At 32.4% G+C, this 19,705-nt stretch overlaps 2 protein-coding genes across 4 annotated transcripts in view; both read right to left on the bottom strand.

Moving 5' to 3' along the window:
- Positions 1–431: 431 nt before the first annotated feature.
- LOC136989897 (uncharacterized) lies at positions 432–2,150 on the bottom strand. The gene is made up of 3 exons (XM_067288198.1): positions 845–2,150; positions 691–780; positions 432–619 (listed from the first exon to the last, which is right to left on the bottom strand). The coding sequence occupies exon 1, from the start codon at positions 1,880–1,882 to the stop codon at positions 974–976; it is 909 nt and encodes a 302-aa protein (XP_067144299.1). The 5' UTR covers positions 1,883–2,150; the 3' UTR covers positions 432–619; positions 691–780; positions 845–973.
- Positions 2,151–4,297: 2,147 nt separating this feature from the next.
- LOC136989935 (uncharacterized) overlaps positions 4,298–19,705 on the bottom strand; it is a 95,643-nt gene continuing 80,235 nt past the window's right edge. For 2 of the 3 annotated variants that reach the window (XM_067288253.1, XM_067288245.1), the window contains exons 20-23: positions 18,376–18,465; positions 18,199–18,301; positions 11,643–11,740; positions 4,298–4,629 (exon numbers count right to left, since the gene is read on the bottom strand). In XM_067288253.1, coding sequence (XP_067144354.1) covers positions 4,455–4,629; positions 11,643–11,740; positions 18,199–18,301; positions 18,376–18,465 — 466 coding nt within the window. In that variant the 3' untranslated portion in view covers positions 4,298–4,454. Of the gene's footprint in view, positions 4,630–8,973; positions 9,003–11,642; positions 11,741–18,198; positions 18,302–18,375; positions 18,466–19,705 lie in introns of all 3 variants that reach the window. The other variant, XM_067288258.1, reaches the window with a different exon arrangement.

The following is a 19,705-nucleotide window of genomic DNA, read 5'->3' on the forward strand; positions in this document are numbered from 1 at the left end:
ACTGTATTCGTCGCATCTCTAATTTTTATCATACGATATTTAACAATAAGTCTGAAGCCCGTCTACCATAAAGCCGAAACGTGTATATAGTATGATATCAACCAATCCATTACCGGGACGTACCGGTACTTACGGTTGGTTGATATGGGTATTAGATCCCTCTCCAGAGGCTTTAGGTATAAAATTTGAAATAAAAAAAAGTTTGTCTTAAACAAATTCGAAATTACGTTTTATTTATGAATAGTCCAAAATCGATCAATTATTTCACGTTTAAACATGGCGGACAGCACGGCATCAAGGCACCGACAACAAGTGCGAGTACGCTATACTAAACATTAGGGCAGGAGGCCCCAATTAACTATATACGAACTTCCGATGCAAACCGGAAGTCACGTTATTTTTGTCTCGATTTTTATGGCTGGGCTGCCGTCTTGCTCACTGGAAGTTGGATAGTTTACACTTCATAAATCGATAAGTGCGACTGTACATCCCTACAACTCTATAAGTATATATCAAAAGAGGTGACGTTTCTTGCGGAAGTGACGTAACATTTGCTTCTTGTAGTCATATCTTTAAGTTGCAAAAGCGAAGAGAAGACGGAATATAGAGAATGGGCGAACTGAAAGTATAAAAAGATATTGCATTAGCGTAAAATAAAATAAAGCAACGTTAAAAAAGCGCGTGACTAACTTTCATAAGGAAGTGCTTCTTCACGTAGAAGAAGCCTCCAACGGATATACCGAGTGGCATTGTCCCGAATCTTTTCATGAACGTTAGAATCTGAAAGACTAAAAGTTAAAATCTGCGGAAAACATTTGCAAATTTACATACCAAAAGAAGTTACCTTTAGTTTGAAGCCCATAGGAAGATCGGATGACGAGAATCTTCCGATCTGAATGAAATTGTTGTAAATCTGCGAAACAAAATGGCACAATATCAATTGGCGGCAGTTTTCTACGCGTTTATGGAGAACTTACCATGGATGCGAAGCGAGAGAGCGAAGAAGCGATAAGAATGCAGCCGACCGCACAAAACACGGCAGCAAATCTGAGCAATTCTTTGTTGGGCATTTCCGAGAATAGGGATATGTACAGTACCATAAATAGCAAGTCAAATGACTCAGAACCAAATACAAAACGGGCGTCAAGTTATTCCACGAAGTGTTAATTTCCCTAAATGTGTCGCACATTTCTTGATGTCTGTCCATCACGTCTTCTAACCGTATCTTTAACTTCTCGCTAAATATACTCAGCGATGCTAATTCGTATTCTATATATTTCAACCTCTCGAATATCAAATTAAACAAAATCGCCATGAAGAAAAACAAGAATAAAAGCTGACCAAAGGTATAAATCTGCCACAAACAGTTCCACAAAGAGCACAGCAACAAAATCCACGGATCGGAGACTCGGGTTTTCATGGCGGGTATAATCACCAAATCCAAGTTTACGGAAAAGACCATCAACCAAACAAAAAGCTGCACTAGCCCCAAGTAAACGACAGTTTCCATGTTTTCGAAATGACGTTCTTCGTTGGGGTAGGCTTTAAAAGTCGTCCACCTGAAAACATTTCTCTTCACGATACCAAACTGAATGGCGACGTACAGATCGACCACGACGAAGGTCATCTTAACTACATGGGCACCGTGACCGTAGACACTACTCCAACCCGCACACAATACTTCTTCGTGTAAGGTGTCCACCACTAGTTTCGCGGCGATACTCCATAACAGGACTTCCACCAGGCAAACGTAAACGCGATAGGCGCCATCAAAAATGGCGGAATGGCGACGGTGGCAGGAGCAGGGCCTTATTAATTGCAAATCGAAAACTCTGCCGGCTTTTATTAAAGGATCGAGAGAGCAAAGAGGGCTAAACGGCATTTTGGAACGGGCAAAATCGTAACCTTTACCAATTAGGCAGCCGGCGGAAAGAGGAATGACGACGTTATCGAGAAAAAATTCAATAAATGGCAGGAATTCATTCAAATATTTCACTTTCCGATAACGTTGCCGTCCGTAACCTTCTACACTAATGGACTTTCCGTATAATTTTTGTAAAATAGGGCACTTCGTTATACCGATATGTTATCGACGATTCTATTTTCCACTTACAATTTGAATTTTCCAATGTGATATCTCAATTAGAATAATTGAATAATTCTCTTTGGCGTCAATTTGCTCGAAAAGCAATCAATTAATTGATTATCGATCTACGTATTTAGGTTTTCCCTTCAAAGGATATCGACGCCACAAGAACCAATTAACGTGAACATTTTCAGTTTAGACAGCCAATTGAAAATAGTTTCGTGAATACATTGTTTTCTTTTTATCAGAGAATGATACAGTATTTCCATTTTAATTGCAGATTCTTCCCGTTCTGCTTAAGGTAAAGGAAACGTTTATGACACATTTCCTAATAATATGCTTTGTCCTCTGAATTTCTGTTTAGCCAATCTCGATTATAACAAAAACTGTAGCCAAAAATATGCAAATCTGAAATGGCTGTTGAGAAGGTCTAAGGTCCACATCTAAGGTCGAAATTAAGGAATTTTTCTTGTATTTTCGGGCATATTTGTCCGATATTTTAGAGTACATAATTCTCATTACCTGTTTTTTAATAGCATAGCGAAATCGCAAAGGTAAATACAGATAACAAATAATTAATACTCGGCTAAATAATAGCTAATATATAAAAAAATTATTATGTCCCAATAAAAAACTTCGCCTGGCCATTTTTATGTTGACTCTATTACAATGCAACCACGCGCTTGTTCTAGAAGAGGGAGTGACGTCAAAATCACGTGACAGCTGCAGCCACTTATCGAGATGATTCATTCCTACTTTTAAGCGCATTTATCACACACAATTCTAGAAAGCAGCAACGACATCGTGTTTTAGCAAGTCTATAAGTATATGTTCAAGACACGATACCGTGATGCATCGCGAAATTCGCCATGTTGGGGCTCTTTCGGTATGTACGGTGTTTCTACAGCGACATGGCAACTGCCGCGATGCATCACGGTATCGTATCTTGAACCTATGTTTATTTTAAAATCGAATTTTAATTATTTCGTAAAATATAATTTTTTTTTCTAAACAATGCTAATTCTTTTAAATACAATCGGTTATCATGAAAATTAATTTTTCTCCGTGGCAATGTCAAAATAACAAACAAGTTTAATAAAAACACGAAAATGCTTTACAGATATCAAATTATACATACAGGAGGGTCTAATGATGTGTTCACTTGTTTATAATCGATCAGCGCAAATCGCAACCGTCAATCGGTAGTCATTTTAAGCACCAAACTCCGAATACACTGTAAATCGAATTTAGATGTTCTGTCCGAGCCAGTACGATGGCATCTCGTACTTCGAATGTTTCTACGTCCGAACTGCGCGCGCAGTGAAAAACTGTATTGTATTTAAGGCATTTAATTGCGTTGTTTTTACCATAAATTACGCGTAATTGCGTTTAATTTCATCGAAATGGGTATTGCTTAGGTGTGAACGGGTTGGACCCATAGGATTTTATGCAACCATCGTACAAGGGCACATCGTATGCATTATGCAGCCATCGTATGAAGGCACAAACCAGAATATATGACGCGAATTATTCATAAAATTATAAACAGACAATCGAATGTAGAGTAGGCAATTATAAACGATAATTTGTTTCTCTTCACCACTCCCGACATCTTTGTTTCGCTTTGCAAAACTCCGATCGAAGATTAAATTCGAGTGATAAAAAAGCACAAATCAGAACTACTAAAGTTATAAACAACATATAACTTTATTACTATTTTCAAGTATATCATAATAAAATTAAATTTATAAAAGAGACTAAACTTACAGCTAAAGCGAGAAAAACAAAAATTGTACTTACACCAAAATTCGAGTTTTTTTTTTTTTTTGAAAAAAAAAAGATAAATGCAACTTTGTATCTTACATACCATTGAGAAAATAGTCGTAGATATTTGTATAAATATTTTGTTTGTGTGAAATCTTAGGGCACATTCGGATCGACCACAGGAAAATTTGTTACAAGTGAGAAAGAGCGAAAAGAATAAGAAAGTCTGAGTAGCAAAACTTGTCTGTACAGTCATTCAATGTTCATCTTGACCGATAAATCATTAAAATAAATAAATAAAAATAAAATTCCAGGCAGAAAGCGCGTACAGAACAAAACAAAGGACTTTGCCACGTGAATGTATCCGGACACGTCACCAACCGATTTTTTTTTTTTATAATTAAGTAATGTTGAACTTCTGGAAACGTTTAAAACAACAACATGAGATAAAAGTGAATATATATTTTTAATTTTTTGAATCCCAAAATATCGAGACGAAGTCCGAACAAAAAATGACAAAAACGTTTGGTTTGGTACAAAATTTTTCAAATAGTATTTTGTTAGGTTTATAAACTTTTTTATAATCTAAAATATGGAAAATATATTATTTTTTATCGTGCCAGGCTTTTTTATCTACTCCTTTGTTCTGTTTTATATGCTGGTAGAGACATTTGTCACCGTAAACGCAACCCGTGGTTCTCCAAAAATAGCATTCGTTTCCGTTGACTGGTCCACTTACTTTGCTCGTTAGGGGTGCTTTCGTAATAACAGGCTTGTCACTGTAAAAGAAAAAAAAACTGAATATAGTCGGCGCTTTAACAACTCTTATAACTTCGATACAGTAAAACCTCGATTTAACGGACCGTATGCCATATGTGAAAATTAACACCCCGTTAATTTTAGAAAACTTTTCTGTGAGATTAAACTTCTCGTACTTACGTAATACGAAATTAAACTTACGTATGCAAACGTATCTACGTAAGTAAAACACAAACTAATTTGCCAATTTTTTAACACGCGCATTCGTAAAAACAATACATGATTATATAACGAACTTCCGGCTTTAACCGACGCTCCTAGCTGCAATTAGTTCGTTAAATCGATGTTTTACCGTACGAGAGTAATGCTGCACTAAATTAAAAGGTTTTTAAATATTGATAAAGACAATGACATCGAAAAAAGATATCCTCGATAAAGATTTCTTTTCACCAAGAAGTTCTTTCGTGGACTATCGTTTTTCTTTTCTGCTATCGTTTGTAATTTCTTTAAAATTTTATGATACTAAAATGTCTGTGCCAAAAATAAATGTAGCAACAATTGTCAACACAAAGGAATTAGCATATTAAGGCTATACAGCTAACCAAAATTTCCTTCTAGGCACGAACCCGTTCGACAATGGAAAGTACAGACGAGTGATTGCAAACGGTATTGCTTTAATCAGCGCTGTCCAACTTATCATAGCCCGCGGGCCATATTTTCTTCACCAAACGTTTCGGGGGCCAAGAAGGTTGATAAATGAAAAGTCAGTTTATGTTAATTAAAAAAATATTTTATTTATACTAAAAAGAAAACTTTAAAATATTCGTAATATATTAATGAGAACATTGTGGCCGTAATTTTCACATAGTAAAATAATTTTAATATTAATAATAATAATTCAGTAACATAAATTTATTCATAGTAAAATGTACTCGCGGGCCGTAAAAATAATTTGGCGGGCCGTATACGGCTCGCGGGCCGCCAGTTGGACAGCCCTGGCTTTAATGAACTATAAGAATCTCAGCCGAATTCGAACCTTGATAGATCCCCACAGTGGCAGACTGATCCTTACCACATAATTATCCCGCTAGCGCAGTTGCCAGGGGCTGGTCTCCTGCGAAAATACAATCTATGGAATATTTGTTGTATGGAGATTAAATGACAAAAGAAAACAGAAATACTTGGCTCTCTGTTTGTCTGTGCATTTTTAGTTTGAAGGGGCCAAACACCTGTTTGAAACCAGATAATTGTCGACCGAAATACAAGCTCAATAATACAACCAGTCGACGTGATTCGATCACTAGCACAAACAGTAAAAATCGAGCTTCTAGTCAATGAAAGACTCAAGGAATTCAGGCTAGATCTAATACAGGGGATAAACGTGACGTCACACGACTCTGCTCACATAGGCCTATACAGAGACTGCGCAAAGAAGCGTGCGCCATATTGGTTGCCGATTTCCATATCTCTATCTAACTCATAATTTGACGAGACTATGTCTTGTCTCTAAAATCGCGCTGCTGTCAAGGGCTGCACACCTTAGAGGTATGAAGGAGTACGGGTCAGGAATTGCAATTTGGCATAGAGTATTTGGTGCCCAAATCATGCGCAAATAAAATAAACTAGACTTGTAGGTAGTCAGGGAACTGAGAACCAGGCCAAAAGAAAATACGAAATGCTGAGACTGTTTCTACAAACAAGCGCGAGTGCGAAATTTGCGCATGCATTGCTCGTGCTCTCCGAGACATAGTCTCATCCCAAAAATGGCTTCGCCAGTTTACTTGTTCAAGATTAATTTCAATTTATTATGGTTCATTGCGTAGTATTTGGTTGCGATTCCATAAAATCCTTTGTGTTCTTTCAGAATAGATACGGTGAAATACACAATTAACTTTTAATTAAAAAGGTTACAAATAAAATGTAGATTTTACTAAATATTTAAATAAACTAAAGTAAAGGGGTAATGAAAAGATAAACTTCTTACCTTAATACCTGGACGTAATATTATAAAACAAAATTAGAGGGGGGGGAAATAGTTAAATAGAACAGTAATGTTTATGAAGAAAATAATATGCATTTATATTTTCTCAGACTGTTATGGCATGAAAGAACATATCAGAATGAATTATAAGGGCTAATGATGGAAATGCTGCCTTGTAAAGTTGCTTTCTTGTTATAAATTCTGCTGTCTCACTGCTCCCCATTTTTCTCTGCTTGTAAACACAAAAGTGTATGTGTATGTGTGCAAAACTTATTGTAAAACTATTTTTCATTTAAAGGAAAACCAGCAAAGCTAAATGATTTAGAATGGGCCCCAACAATAAACACGGGAGCAAGTCGCAGATCATAGGAAGCAGAACAAGACAAAAACGATATAAAAGTGCTATGAAAACAAGAAAAAGATCTTTGTGCCGAAATGCATTCTACTAAAAATTTGATTGTGGTTAATTAAAGGCTATTTTTTTGTAAAAATTTAGTCTGTTTTTCTCCAGTCAGTAGTACCTGATGTGATAAAACCCTCCAATTTATTACAGCCATATTTATTAGGCTAATTAATTTAATCTTAATACAGTAGAGTATCGATTATCCGACGTAATTGGGGACTGGGGTTAGTCGGATAACCGAAAAGTATGAAAAAATACATTATTAGTATAGTGTATTAGGCCTGGTTTAAATACTAGCCTCCCTTTCATGGTCGAGCCAGTGCTGCCAGCTAAAACATACAAAAATTTAACAAAAATAATATTAAAGTAGCCAAGACATAACCAAATATTGTAGCGCCACATCACTAGCGGACATTTGAATTTGCCGACTGGAACGCGGTCGGTTAATCGGGTGTCGGATAATCGATGCTCTACTGTAATAGGTTTTTAGAGACTTGCACAATACAAAACCATGGCGACAAAAGAAAAAGTTTGATAGTAATTATTTACAACCTAATACTGACTAAAAATAAAATTACATTCATCTTTACATAATGCAGTTTATGTTATGAGTAATGGAAAGTGTCACATGAAGATACGTACTGTACTTTTCCTATAAGCAAAATTAATTCATTACGAACGGCTCTTGATAAAATATCACTATGAATAAATCCGGTTGTCAAATAATTATGAGCATCAAGTGATTTGTATGCCTTCATCTGATCCAGTGTAACAGCGTTAGTTGTTAAAACCAAATAATTTACTTTGTCTCCATGCTCTATAATGGGCCACGTGGTTAAATCGTTGGATGAAAAATCCGTTGGTTTTATTTCATATGGGTCCCATCCGATAAAAAGAAATTTTTTTTTTTATTTTTTCAAATCATTAACTTTCAAATCGGCTGCATAGCCAGATAAGATTTCTTTCTTCCACGTTGACAAAATAAAGTGAACAATTAAGATAATATGATATGAGCAACCAATATGGTGGACGATTGTTTTTTGTTGAGCGGGACGATGAAGTTATATAACGTGATTGCACCCCCTCTATAATGAAAGCTTTGCACTGCCCAAATAATGCATTTATTAAATTAAAAAGTTCAAGTTTCTATAATAGATCGTGTAAATTCAATGGTATATTCATACAGTAGAAACTCCTTATTGAAATCATTTTGGAATTAGCAGGTACTGACAACAATGACATAACATTAAGGTGTTTCTTTTAATTCGCTAATTGAAAATTTAATGAAAAAAATACTTTAACGTTATTTAATTAAACTTGAGTTCTTTATCTTCAAGAAAAAAAATTTAGACGGTCCTCTTAATGAAAATAATCTATTATTTAATTGTTTACCAGAATATCGATATCATTGATTAAACAACAATAAAAAGCAATGTTTGATAATGTAGCTTTATCTAATGAACTTTATGGAATATACCAGCTACTAATTCATAATATATTCTGACTGACATCAATTTTGTCTAATATAAAATGCAAAGTAAAACAACCCAGAAAAAAATCACAAAGACAAAGCAAATAGGGGCAGAAAGTGTGGTTGTCTTAATACAATGAAAATAATTTATTGTAATTAATTTTGTTATAAAAATAAAACAATTATTATTTTATCTACTTATTATGTAAGAATTAAATAAGTATTATTTATTATAAGATTATTATTACCAAATCTATATTTAGATAAAGAGAAATAACATTCTAGTATTCACCATCCCAGTTATTATTTTAAATAATTTTAACATAGAAAGAAAGTAAATTTCTATAGCTTGACCAAAAACGAAACAAGATATATTTTATGATAGTGCAGAAGAACCATGGGAATATTTTAAACTAAAAACGATTGGTATTTATATAATCTATTCTTATTTTTAAAAGAAATCTAATGTAGATAAGAACAAAAACATTGATATTTCAAGATACACTTACTTTATTAAAATATAACAGGTTATGACATGCTAGAAAAGAAAAAAATTGAAGAAACGTCAGAAATATTGTTAGAAATATATTTAATTTTATTTTAAAAAAATAGCAATAAAAGTTGTTTACTCAAAGATAGTTAAAGGTTTAACAAGTAAAAGAAAGAAATATTGTAAGAAAGAAAAGACAGTTTAATAATTTATAGAATTTCAGACAAAAATACAATTAAATTTCAAAGAGAAGAACAGATTGAATTTCTTTCGTTCAGTTTTATGAAATAACAAAAAGCTTTATCATTATAGGAAACATTTATTGAGAAATCATTTACTTAAAAACTAATATATGTTTATTAATTGAGAAATAAAATATATTCTACCATAATTTCATTTATGTAGTTAAACTGATGGAATTATTTCTGATTAATGTGTATAATGTAACAAATATTAAAAATTCACTTTTTTTAAATGCAATTTATTTATTTAATTAAATTTGATTTCTTTCTCGATTAACCACCTGGAGAGTTTCGACTTCTTTTAATGGTGACATTTATCCGATCTCCTTAATGATCTTTTTGTGTTTAATAAAAAATTCATTTCTTCTTTAAATGCAAAATTGCATAAATAGTAGTGATGTAACGAATAGTATATTCGGCCTCAGACGAATACCGAATATTCGGCTAGGAGCGTGGCCGAATACCGAATATTCGGCCAGGACCGTTGGCGAATGGCCGAATATTCGGCCAAACTATTCGGCTTGATTAACGCACGTACGAAAATTGGCGCGCAAAGCGCATTATGGCAAAGATCGCGCACCGTGCTCTCTATTGGCCCGCTGTCACTACGATTTTTTCTTCCATTAGGTCTAAATTATTTAAATTAATTAAATTATAATTATTAAACTTAATATGAGATGGAGCCTAACGTCTACCTCTAGTGCCAAATTGGTTTATAGTTTTATGTAATAGCCGTAAATAGCCCGCTATGATTCGGCAGTTGTTGGTATTTAGATGTAAGTTATAACTTATAAGTTATTTTATTTGCAATCGATCATTTTAACTCTTTAATTAAACACTAAAATTTTGTTTTTACTACGTATTTGTAGACTGAATAGTACCCTGAGGATATACTTTAGTGGTGACATAATATGGTCTAGTTTCTCCCCAATTGTGGAACAGTTCAAATATATCGTATAAATATTAAAATATACGCGAATACGAATATAACATAATTAACTAAACAATAACATTAATGCCCGATACATTCTAACCTACACGCCATCAATGCCATAAGATATCGGGCTAGATAAAGGCTATATTATTATTTAATTACGAAATAATTTAATACTAGAGTTAGATGCTATTTCTTATTAACTTTAATAATTATAATTTCATTAATAAAAGTAACCAAAATGATTAATTTACTGTATTTTTGTTATTTCTTACTCCTGTTTTTAGGTATTCGGTATTCGGCCGAATAGTGATTAAATATTCGGTATTCGGCCGAATAGTAATTTAAATATTCGGTATTCGGCCGAATAGTGAAAAATAGGCCGAATAGGTCGAATACTGGGTAGTAACCGAATATTCGTTACATCACTAATAAATAGTCATTTCTACTTTAATTTTATTTAGTAATTTTCTTTAATTTTTACATTAAATTTGTAAATTCTGAAAAATTTTTTCATTTATTTTTCTCTGTAAGATTTTCTTTATTAAACTGGTCATTACTCTTAATTCTAATAAATACAATTTATTTTCTTCATTTAGAGAAAGCCAATTTAGTTTCTGTATTGCATTTTCAGAATTGATTTATATATTATGTTATGTGTAATAATTGAAAGAATAAAGAGTGTTGCTTTGCATCTTATTTCACTCCACTGAATAGTGTGTTGATTATTAAACAAAATATATTTTGTAGTAATGAGATTTATAAGATGGATCCATTATGCAAATTCACTGTCCGATGAAGTCACGATATTTAATATCATAGACGAAAATCTGTTCGGCTGCATTAAAGATTGCTGTGGTATTTGTGATGTGGATTGCGTTGCGTTTTATATTTATTCCCAGAACTGTCGTTGAAATCGTTCTACTTTTCTATAAATAAATTTCAATTTCTTTCACAAATATTTATTTGTGTCACAGTTTATTGTGCAAATATTTGTGCACTGTCTACTTTTCTTTGCAGTGATGTAAAGACTAATAAATTTTTCTAAGTGAAAAAATTAGGACATTCATTAGATATAAAAATGATGACTATTAATGAAATAATGATGATAATAATGTACATACATGGTATAATTAAAAAACAATAGATGTTTTGAAAAAACATACAGTACAACCCTAAGTTTAGTGGACACTTTTGGGAAGTGTGATTGTTTATAAACTGCTGTATATTTTACAATATCTGGTGGCTCAGATCATCTTTATTTATGTTCTAAAGCATGACACATTCTGATAAATTTTTAGACTTATGTATAGTATTCTATAACAACCTGTTGCAAAATTATACCTGTATCTACACACATTATTAAAATTAGTTATTACATATATTAAATTAGTTATTTTAATCAAATTCAATAGAAAAATACTGAAAATCTTAAAATTTAAATTTTATTTGATGTCTACATATTTTCAATTATTTTGGTACTTATATTAAAATTCATATCTAAGCACTTACCCTGATTTTGTTTTCTTAGTAATTGCAACAATTGCCTTAGGAGGCAGGGGATTATTTGGATATCGTATCACAAGATTCTGTCCTGCTAATTTATATCCCTGAAATAATAATATTCATAACCTTTTAAGTTCATTAATGATAAATTATAAAACACTTTTTTTTACATGTTTTTGTTAATGATGTAAAGATTAATAAATAAAATGTAACATTCTCTTTCAAAATCAAATTTTATATTTTTATAGTAAAATACTATAGTAAATATCACCGTTACATTAGGTTAAGAACATGTACAGTACATTTGAATAAGTAGGTATGTTAGAAAGACTATCTAAAAATAGTTTGAGAAAATAGGTTTATTATAAATTAATTTTCTTTTCTTTTCATCTAAATATATATCAATGTTTCTCTTTCATTACTTACTGGTAGAAAGTTTGTGGGTTTGTAGTTGAGACACTGTTTAAAATTTGTTTCATACAAATATGCATACAGTTGCCTGTTCAAGGTTAAGTTATGAGTTATATATATACATTATTTTTTCTTTTTATACTCCTAAAAAGTGAAATTGCAACACCACGAAGGAATGTGTGTAGCCACATGAAAATTGCAGGACTGGTAGAGATGACAGAGATATTTAAATGATTAAGTTTGCATACACATCAAGTCATGTGCTACTCAGTTCTGAACTATACAGACCAGCAGCTGGATCCGGCCATAAATGCTATTGGCAATGATTTGTGGTTACTAAACTTTTGAAGAAGCATAGAAAATGCCTCAGAGACAATGGTGAGCTGAATACCACCAGTTAACGACTAGGGAACAAAATCATATCCTGGAGCTGAACAACCTTAGTTTGTTGATGTTGCCACATATGCTGGGCACAATATGAGTACCATCCAGCAATGTGTAATACAATGGATGCAGGAACATCTGCCGACACACTGAGGGGAGCACAAATGCATGACAGAGTTCACGGACCAGCAGATTAGCTGAATGGCTCATTGAGACCTATTGGCCATGGCATATGACATCTGAAGCCACCCATCGCCATCCACCACTTCATGTCCACCCAAACCATTTTCAACAGATTCAATGAAGTCAGGCTGCCATTAACCACTCAACATAGGGCTGCATGCCTGGTGTGGTGGTGTTGTCATCACAACTAGATCACTGAATTGGGTATTGTTTACAAATGAATCAGGCTTCAGTCTATGGAGGAGTGAAGAAATGATGGCCATGGACAAGTGTGGTGATATCCCAGGGACTTTGTGCCAGCCCCCTTCATTGAGCATCACACTAGCCCCATGATTTTGGGAGGCATCATGTTTGATCAGTAAACAGCTCTGGTGCACATTTCTGGTACTCTGATAGCAGACCAGTATGTCATGAATTGTGGGACCTGTAGTTCAGCCACTGGTGTAGGCTGTACCTGACACACTGTTCCAGCAAGATAATGCCCAACCATACATTGCATGTAAACTCTCACCAGCCTTGCTGGATCACTCTCCTATTGAACACCTGTGGTACCCCTCATCCCACTCATCTAGGAACCATTGCCACATACCATAGACAACATGAGCACTGCAGTGGATGCAACCTGGTAAGGGATACCTCAGGCAACCATTAATCACCTCATTGATAGTATGCCTTGCCATAGTGGTTCATAAAGGCTATATTCGTTATTGAATAAGCAGGTGTCTGTTGCATATCTCTGTCTGTACTTTTAATCATTTGCATATATCTGTCACCTCTACTGGTCCTGAAATTTTCATGTGGCTATACACATTCCTTTGTGGTGTTGCAATTTCATTTTTGAAGAGTATATTTAACTGTAATACAATCAGTTCCTATAGTTTCAATTATGCTCTTATATTTATGAACCAAATCAATAAAAACACTCTTAATTAAGTGCATTTGAACTGTACTTTTATTTACAGTAGAGCATCGATTATCCGACTTAATTGGGGACTGGGGTTGGTCAGATAACTGAAAAGTCGGATAACCGAAAAGTATGAAAAAATACATTATTAGTATAGTGTATTAGGCCTGGTTTAAATACTAGCCTCCCTTTCATGGTCGAGCCAGTGCTGCCAGCTAAAACATGCAAAAATTTAACAAAAATAATATTAAAGTAGCCAAGACATAACCAAATATTGTAGCGCCACATCACTAGTGGACATTTGAATTTGCCGCTAGAACGCAGTCGGTTAACCGATAAGTCGGTTAATCGGGGGTCGGATAATCGATGCTCTACTGTATTTGTTTATTATACAGTCTCTCTTCAATTAAGTGCTTGATAATTTATTTGGAACATTTTTAATCAATTATTCCAGTCAGTAAATTATGCCAAATATATTAAACAAATAAAATTATAACAAGTTTTGTGTTCTTAAGAATTAATTTATATAAAAATAATATTAATAAACTGTTTTCTGAATGTCAATTCTTGATGCAAAACAGCAGAAATTTATTTATCTTTTCACAAAGCTTCAAGTTTATTTTGGAAAGTAGTTTTACCACTTATCTTTAATAATCATTAAATTAACCAAACTGTGGAAGTGTATTTTAATTTGAAATTTAAGATATTGTAATTACTGAAGGCTTTATACTTTATATATGGTACGATTTAAAAGTTCGGGGAATGCAGTAATCTATGACAACAAAAGCATGTATTTGAAGTTACAGCATATGAAATGGATTCTACCAAACCACCTCTACGTGTTCAGGTCAATTTCACCCATGTCATGTGATTAAACCGCGAGCACTGCTGTTTTTTTCCGGAGATTTGTTCTGCAACGTAATCAAAGTGGAGTTTCAAGAACAACCTCCAACATTAAATTTTGTCAGCGTTTAGGTAAAACACCTACAGAGATTTTAAAATTGCTAAGAAAGGTGTACGGTGATTCTACGGTGAAAGGTCACAATGAAGTCGAAATGTTGGAGGTTGTTCTTGAAACTCCACTTTGATTACATCGCAGAACAAAGGTAACTATCTCCGGAAAAAAACAGCAGCGCTCGCGGTTTAATCACATGACATGGGTGAAATTAACCTGAACACGTGGAGGTGGTTTGGTAGAATTCATTTCATATGCTGTAACTTCAAATACGTGTTTTTGTTGTCATAGATTACTGCATTCCCCAAACTTTTGGATTGTACCACGTATAACAAGTGCCAGCTGTTGTAGACCTAATTTATTAATTAAATATTTAATTAGGAAATATTTCTAGGAAATAATTTTTTTGAAGAAATAAATCAAACTCTAAAAAACATTATAAATTTTCAATATTTAAAAAAAAAAAATTACTTTTACACCGATTCTATAAATTACATTATTCCATATTATTCAATACCTTAATTACATGCATATAACTATTTTTAAATGCAATTGATTTAATGTTTTAAAAAGAACTGGTGAAAAATCACTTTAAACCACAGAATATGTAAAATTTGAAGTATCCTTAAAAACCTGTCAAAATGTACAATTACATATGTATATTCATTCAAAATAAATAAAATGAAGCAAAACACATATATTATCAGTATAAATGCTTCCATGAAAGCCTTTATTTCATACAATATAATCATAGTTTTTATACATTTTACAAACAATATACGTTTTTCATGTACAAAAGTAGACACCTGTAGATATGTTTTACACAATGATGATGATACTGCTAAGCTGTTTTTTGAAAGTAATTAGGGATATATAGGTTTGTTTTCTGTTAAAAAAATTTGATGAATCTTTGTCTGTATCTAGACACAAAATCTGCCATGGTATCACTTTACATGTTATGCCAAGTTCAGAGTCCAGCATGGTTGCTAAAACTCCAAATCTATAATTTGTATAATTTGTAGTGAAATAGCAGATCCAGAAATCTTTAGTGAGAGGTGCAGAATGAAAACAATGTGCCTTACACAATTTTTTTACTACCTGAACTATCCAGCTTTACTTGGAAAAAACCTTCAGATGATGATGCAGATGCAGCTATGCTCTGCACACCCCATAAAATTGGCCCAGATGTGGTGTCCACTCACTGTTATGTAGTAGTAAAATGATCTTGATAAATGTTTGAAATTTCATAACTCTCCTGCCCATGCAAACATGAAATAGGGTGCATTTCTTTCTTTTTTTTTGAAAAAGATTATTTGAGATGAAAATTCATTTATGGATCAAGTTTATCATGAGTTAATCAGAAACTATGCAAAATTTAAACATGTTAAATTTGATAACAATAACACATGGCTAATGAAGATTTGAAGGAACTGGTGAAAAAAATATGTTTAAATCAGAGAATGTTAAATTGAGCTTCTATTGTATATAATGCATCTAGAAATTCAGTGAGATACTTGAAAAGTAAAATATTTCTTTTAATTTACAGTAATATATCCCATGCATATCATTAATTCAAAAAACAAAACAACAGCAATGCTGAGTGAATAAATGAGAAGTTTATATTTCTATTTGACTATACATACATAGATGAGTCTTAGTCCATTTTTTGTCCCTTCACACGCTGTACAAGGCAATGACAATTCCTACGGCGAAGTCGACCTTTCTTTGTAGGCTACCATTTGCCACAAAATGTAAAACAGTTAAAACATCCTCTAGTGGTAGCACAGCAAAATTAATAATTACATTTGATAAAAATAAAAATTGCCAGGACAATTATGACATTTACAGAAAAGTATATATTTCTATTTGACTATACATACATATATACATAAGACTCATCTGTGTATGCATAGTCAAACAGAAATATATACTTTTCTGTAAATGTCATAATTGTCCTGGCAATTTTTATTTTTTATCAAATGAGAAGTTTATTTGCAAGAAGTATACTAGCAAAACTGTACTTGTTTCTGCCCTGCTACTCATCATAAAAATAACTTAAATTTTGAATATTTATTTATTCTAAATTGAAGAAATGATATTTGGAAATCAAATTAAATAAATTAGTAGCACATAACAAATCAGTTGGTACTAGTGTTTCTCATTTCCCGGTCTTTTGCTTGTCCTGGGATTCTGGGACGAAAGTGAACTGTTTCCCAGGATCCCAAGATAGAATTAATTACTTTTAAGATATACAAAATATCTTGAAATCAAATGATATAATTAGTTTTCATTTTTTAAAATAATTTAATATGTTCTGCAACCTCCAAAATCATATTTATAATGCTGTGTAAGATATATATTAAAAATTACCTTTGAATTATGTAGAAATTTTCACAAATAGAAAAAGTTTATTAAAGTTTGCTGGAAACTGCATACAACAACAACAACAACAAAAAACTGCTTTAAATTGAGTTGAAAATTTTAAAAAACTGGACTTAGATCAAACTTCTAACAGTAATTTTTGTTTTTAAATAAAACATATTATAAAAATTTACAATAATATTTTGTATTAAGATTTTAAAAAGCAAAGATGGTCAATACTCCAATCACTTGATCTGGTTCTTATTTAACTAATGAAAAGCCTGCTACCAAGAATGCCCTTTCTGATTCAGTTCATGTGGGTGGAATCGTCATTAATGCATTTAAGAGAAGACAGATGTGTTTTTTTCATCTGTAGCCTGGAAGATTTCTAGTTCATTTTTGAGATTGTAGTACTTCTTTTGCTCTCTAGTATTCTTGATTTGTGTACCTCGGCTATTTTAATAGAAACATCAAGCTTATAGCCAATAATTCGGCAGTTCGTTTATCTTTAATAATCAGGTTTATGAAGAAAAACTTCATACTTGCAGACTTCGTACTTGTTTGTATCCTTGCCCAATTTACACAACCTGGTGCAGTTATTGAAGCTACTGGGCATGGTTAAAAATTAAGACAGCATAAGCACAATTATTCCAGATATTACAGGTTCTGACAAAGAATTTTGAGAGTCCTGCCACAAACAAGCTACACATTGATTATTGACCATTTGTGACATGCCATAACGAGCAAAAATTTAAAAAACTAATAAGTAGGTTTAAAATTAATAATACAAATGTATTCTGACAGTTTATGAGTTAATCAAATAGAAATTATGGCATTTTTAAAGATCTGTTAGGTAAAAATCAGGCTTAGTGATGTTTATTTATATTATATATATATACCTCACCGGGTAGTACGTTAGCTGGCTGAGTGCCGTTGGGGAGTTGTTCTTAGGCCGTGGACATAGGAGTTGTCCCCAGCCAGTACCGTATTTAACCAAGTAAGGTTATATCTAAATTAATATACTTCTGGAATAAAGATTCGCTCAGGGTCTGGGTGGCGTAACTGGCAAGTGCACTGCACGGCAAGCGGAGGTTGCGGGTTCAAGCCCCACCCTAGGTCAGTTCTTTTAGTCCAGAAGATTCTAAATTTATTTAATATTTACTTAAATTATAATTATTAACTTAGATAAGAGATGGTGCCTAACATCTACCTCTAGTAACAAATCACTATGTGTTAAGTAATTAATAATTCAACCAGTACATAATTTTCTGAATTATAATTTAAGCAGATATTTGCAAAAAATAAACATAAAATATTTTTACACAAGTAAAATTATATAAAAAGAAAAAATATGTAAAACTCACTTGTAAAGCCTTCATAGCTCTCCCAGCAGACCATTTATTAGTATAATTAACAAATGCACAATATTTTTCTCGTAAAACACGTAAACTAATAACATCTCCAAATCTGTAACAAATGAAATAAATAATTTTATTTCATTTTTTATCATCATATTTAAATGAAAGTGATATAACTCTTACTTTGTAAACAAATTAATCAGCATTTTATCTGTAACATCCTGGCGCACGTTTCCAACCCATATTGTCGTGTGGCCTTCAGGATTTCTTGGACTGAAAAAAGTATTTGATTGTTGAATGTAAATTACATGAGAACAAGACTTGATATATTTCAATTATAATTATAATTTACAGATTTATTAGAATAAACAGATATTAAAAAAATTTTTCAAAATATGAAAATTTCAAAATATTTCAAAATAATAATATGAATTCTATTTTTCAAAAAAATCTATGAATAAGCATGTAGAATTAAGGCGTGTCTTAGATTTGAATAAATGCATTATATCTAATGATAATAAAATAATCTTTCAATTGGTGAACCACTATTTTTGAAATACTATCAGAGTTATCTTGCCTTGATATAATTTAAGAATAGAGTTTTCTTATCTTATATCAAGTCATGAGACTGATGCAATTTTTGAATATTTTCCTTATCTATACCCCTAGATCCAATTTGTGGCTGCTTCAGCCACAAATTGGATCTAGTTTCAAAATTTCTTCTATTGTACCACTAATTTCAGAGTCAAATCCTTCAAAATCATTTGCACACTCAAGAATAAGTTTTAGCTGAACAGCTCTCATATTAGTTTCCATAACTTCTCTCCATGCTTCAATAATGTTTTGAAGAGCATTTTTTAATGCTAAAATTCTCACAAAAATCTATCAAAGATTCTTGTTTTTCAATTGCCTTGCTAAGTGTTACATAAGTTATGTGGATAATATACTTTAAATATTGAAAACACCTCTGATCCACAGGCTGGAATCACAAAATTGTACTGATTGACAACATTTTAAATTAAAGATTTATGTAGCAAAATAAATTGCACACTTTTTCGGTGCTACCAATTGAAATTTAATCTCAATCAGGAAATTCTGATTGAAGGGATTCAAAACATATTGGGTGCATGTCCAGCACTTTTTGATAAGCTGTCAATGAAAAATGTTACAGACAGAAACTGCAAAAATTTATTGAATAATTACTCAGTAATTCACAATAACTCTCATTACATTGCAAATAAGCATTGCTGAAACCCTTTGTCTTGGAATGGTTGCAAAAGAAATGATGTTTGAGTTCTGCATGCATTAAGTGAAAAGACAAATTGGATTGAATGCCAAAAAATATCACATCATGAAATCATTAAAAAACAAGAACCCAACATTTCATACATTGAACTAACAAATACTAATTAATTTGTTAAAATGCAAATAACATCTTTAATATAAATAACAAATTCTATATATGGCTATTGCAGGTTCAATTAATAAGGTAAGTTATTACAGGTACTGATTA

The sequence above is a fragment of the Centruroides vittatus genome, unplaced genomic scaffold (genome assembly GCF_030686945.1).
Source record: "Centruroides vittatus isolate TY-2023 unplaced genomic scaffold, ASM3068694v2 contig_1309, whole genome shotgun sequence".
NCBI classification, from domain to species: domain Eukaryota; kingdom Metazoa; phylum Arthropoda; class Arachnida; order Scorpiones; family Buthidae; genus Centruroides; species Centruroides vittatus.

Bases quoted from the DNA above. Each gene is read 5' to 3' on its own strand.
- LOC136989897 (XM_067288198.1), bottom strand. From the start codon at position 1,882: ATGCCGTTTAGCCCTCTTTGCTCTCTCGATCCTTTAATAAAAGCCGGC.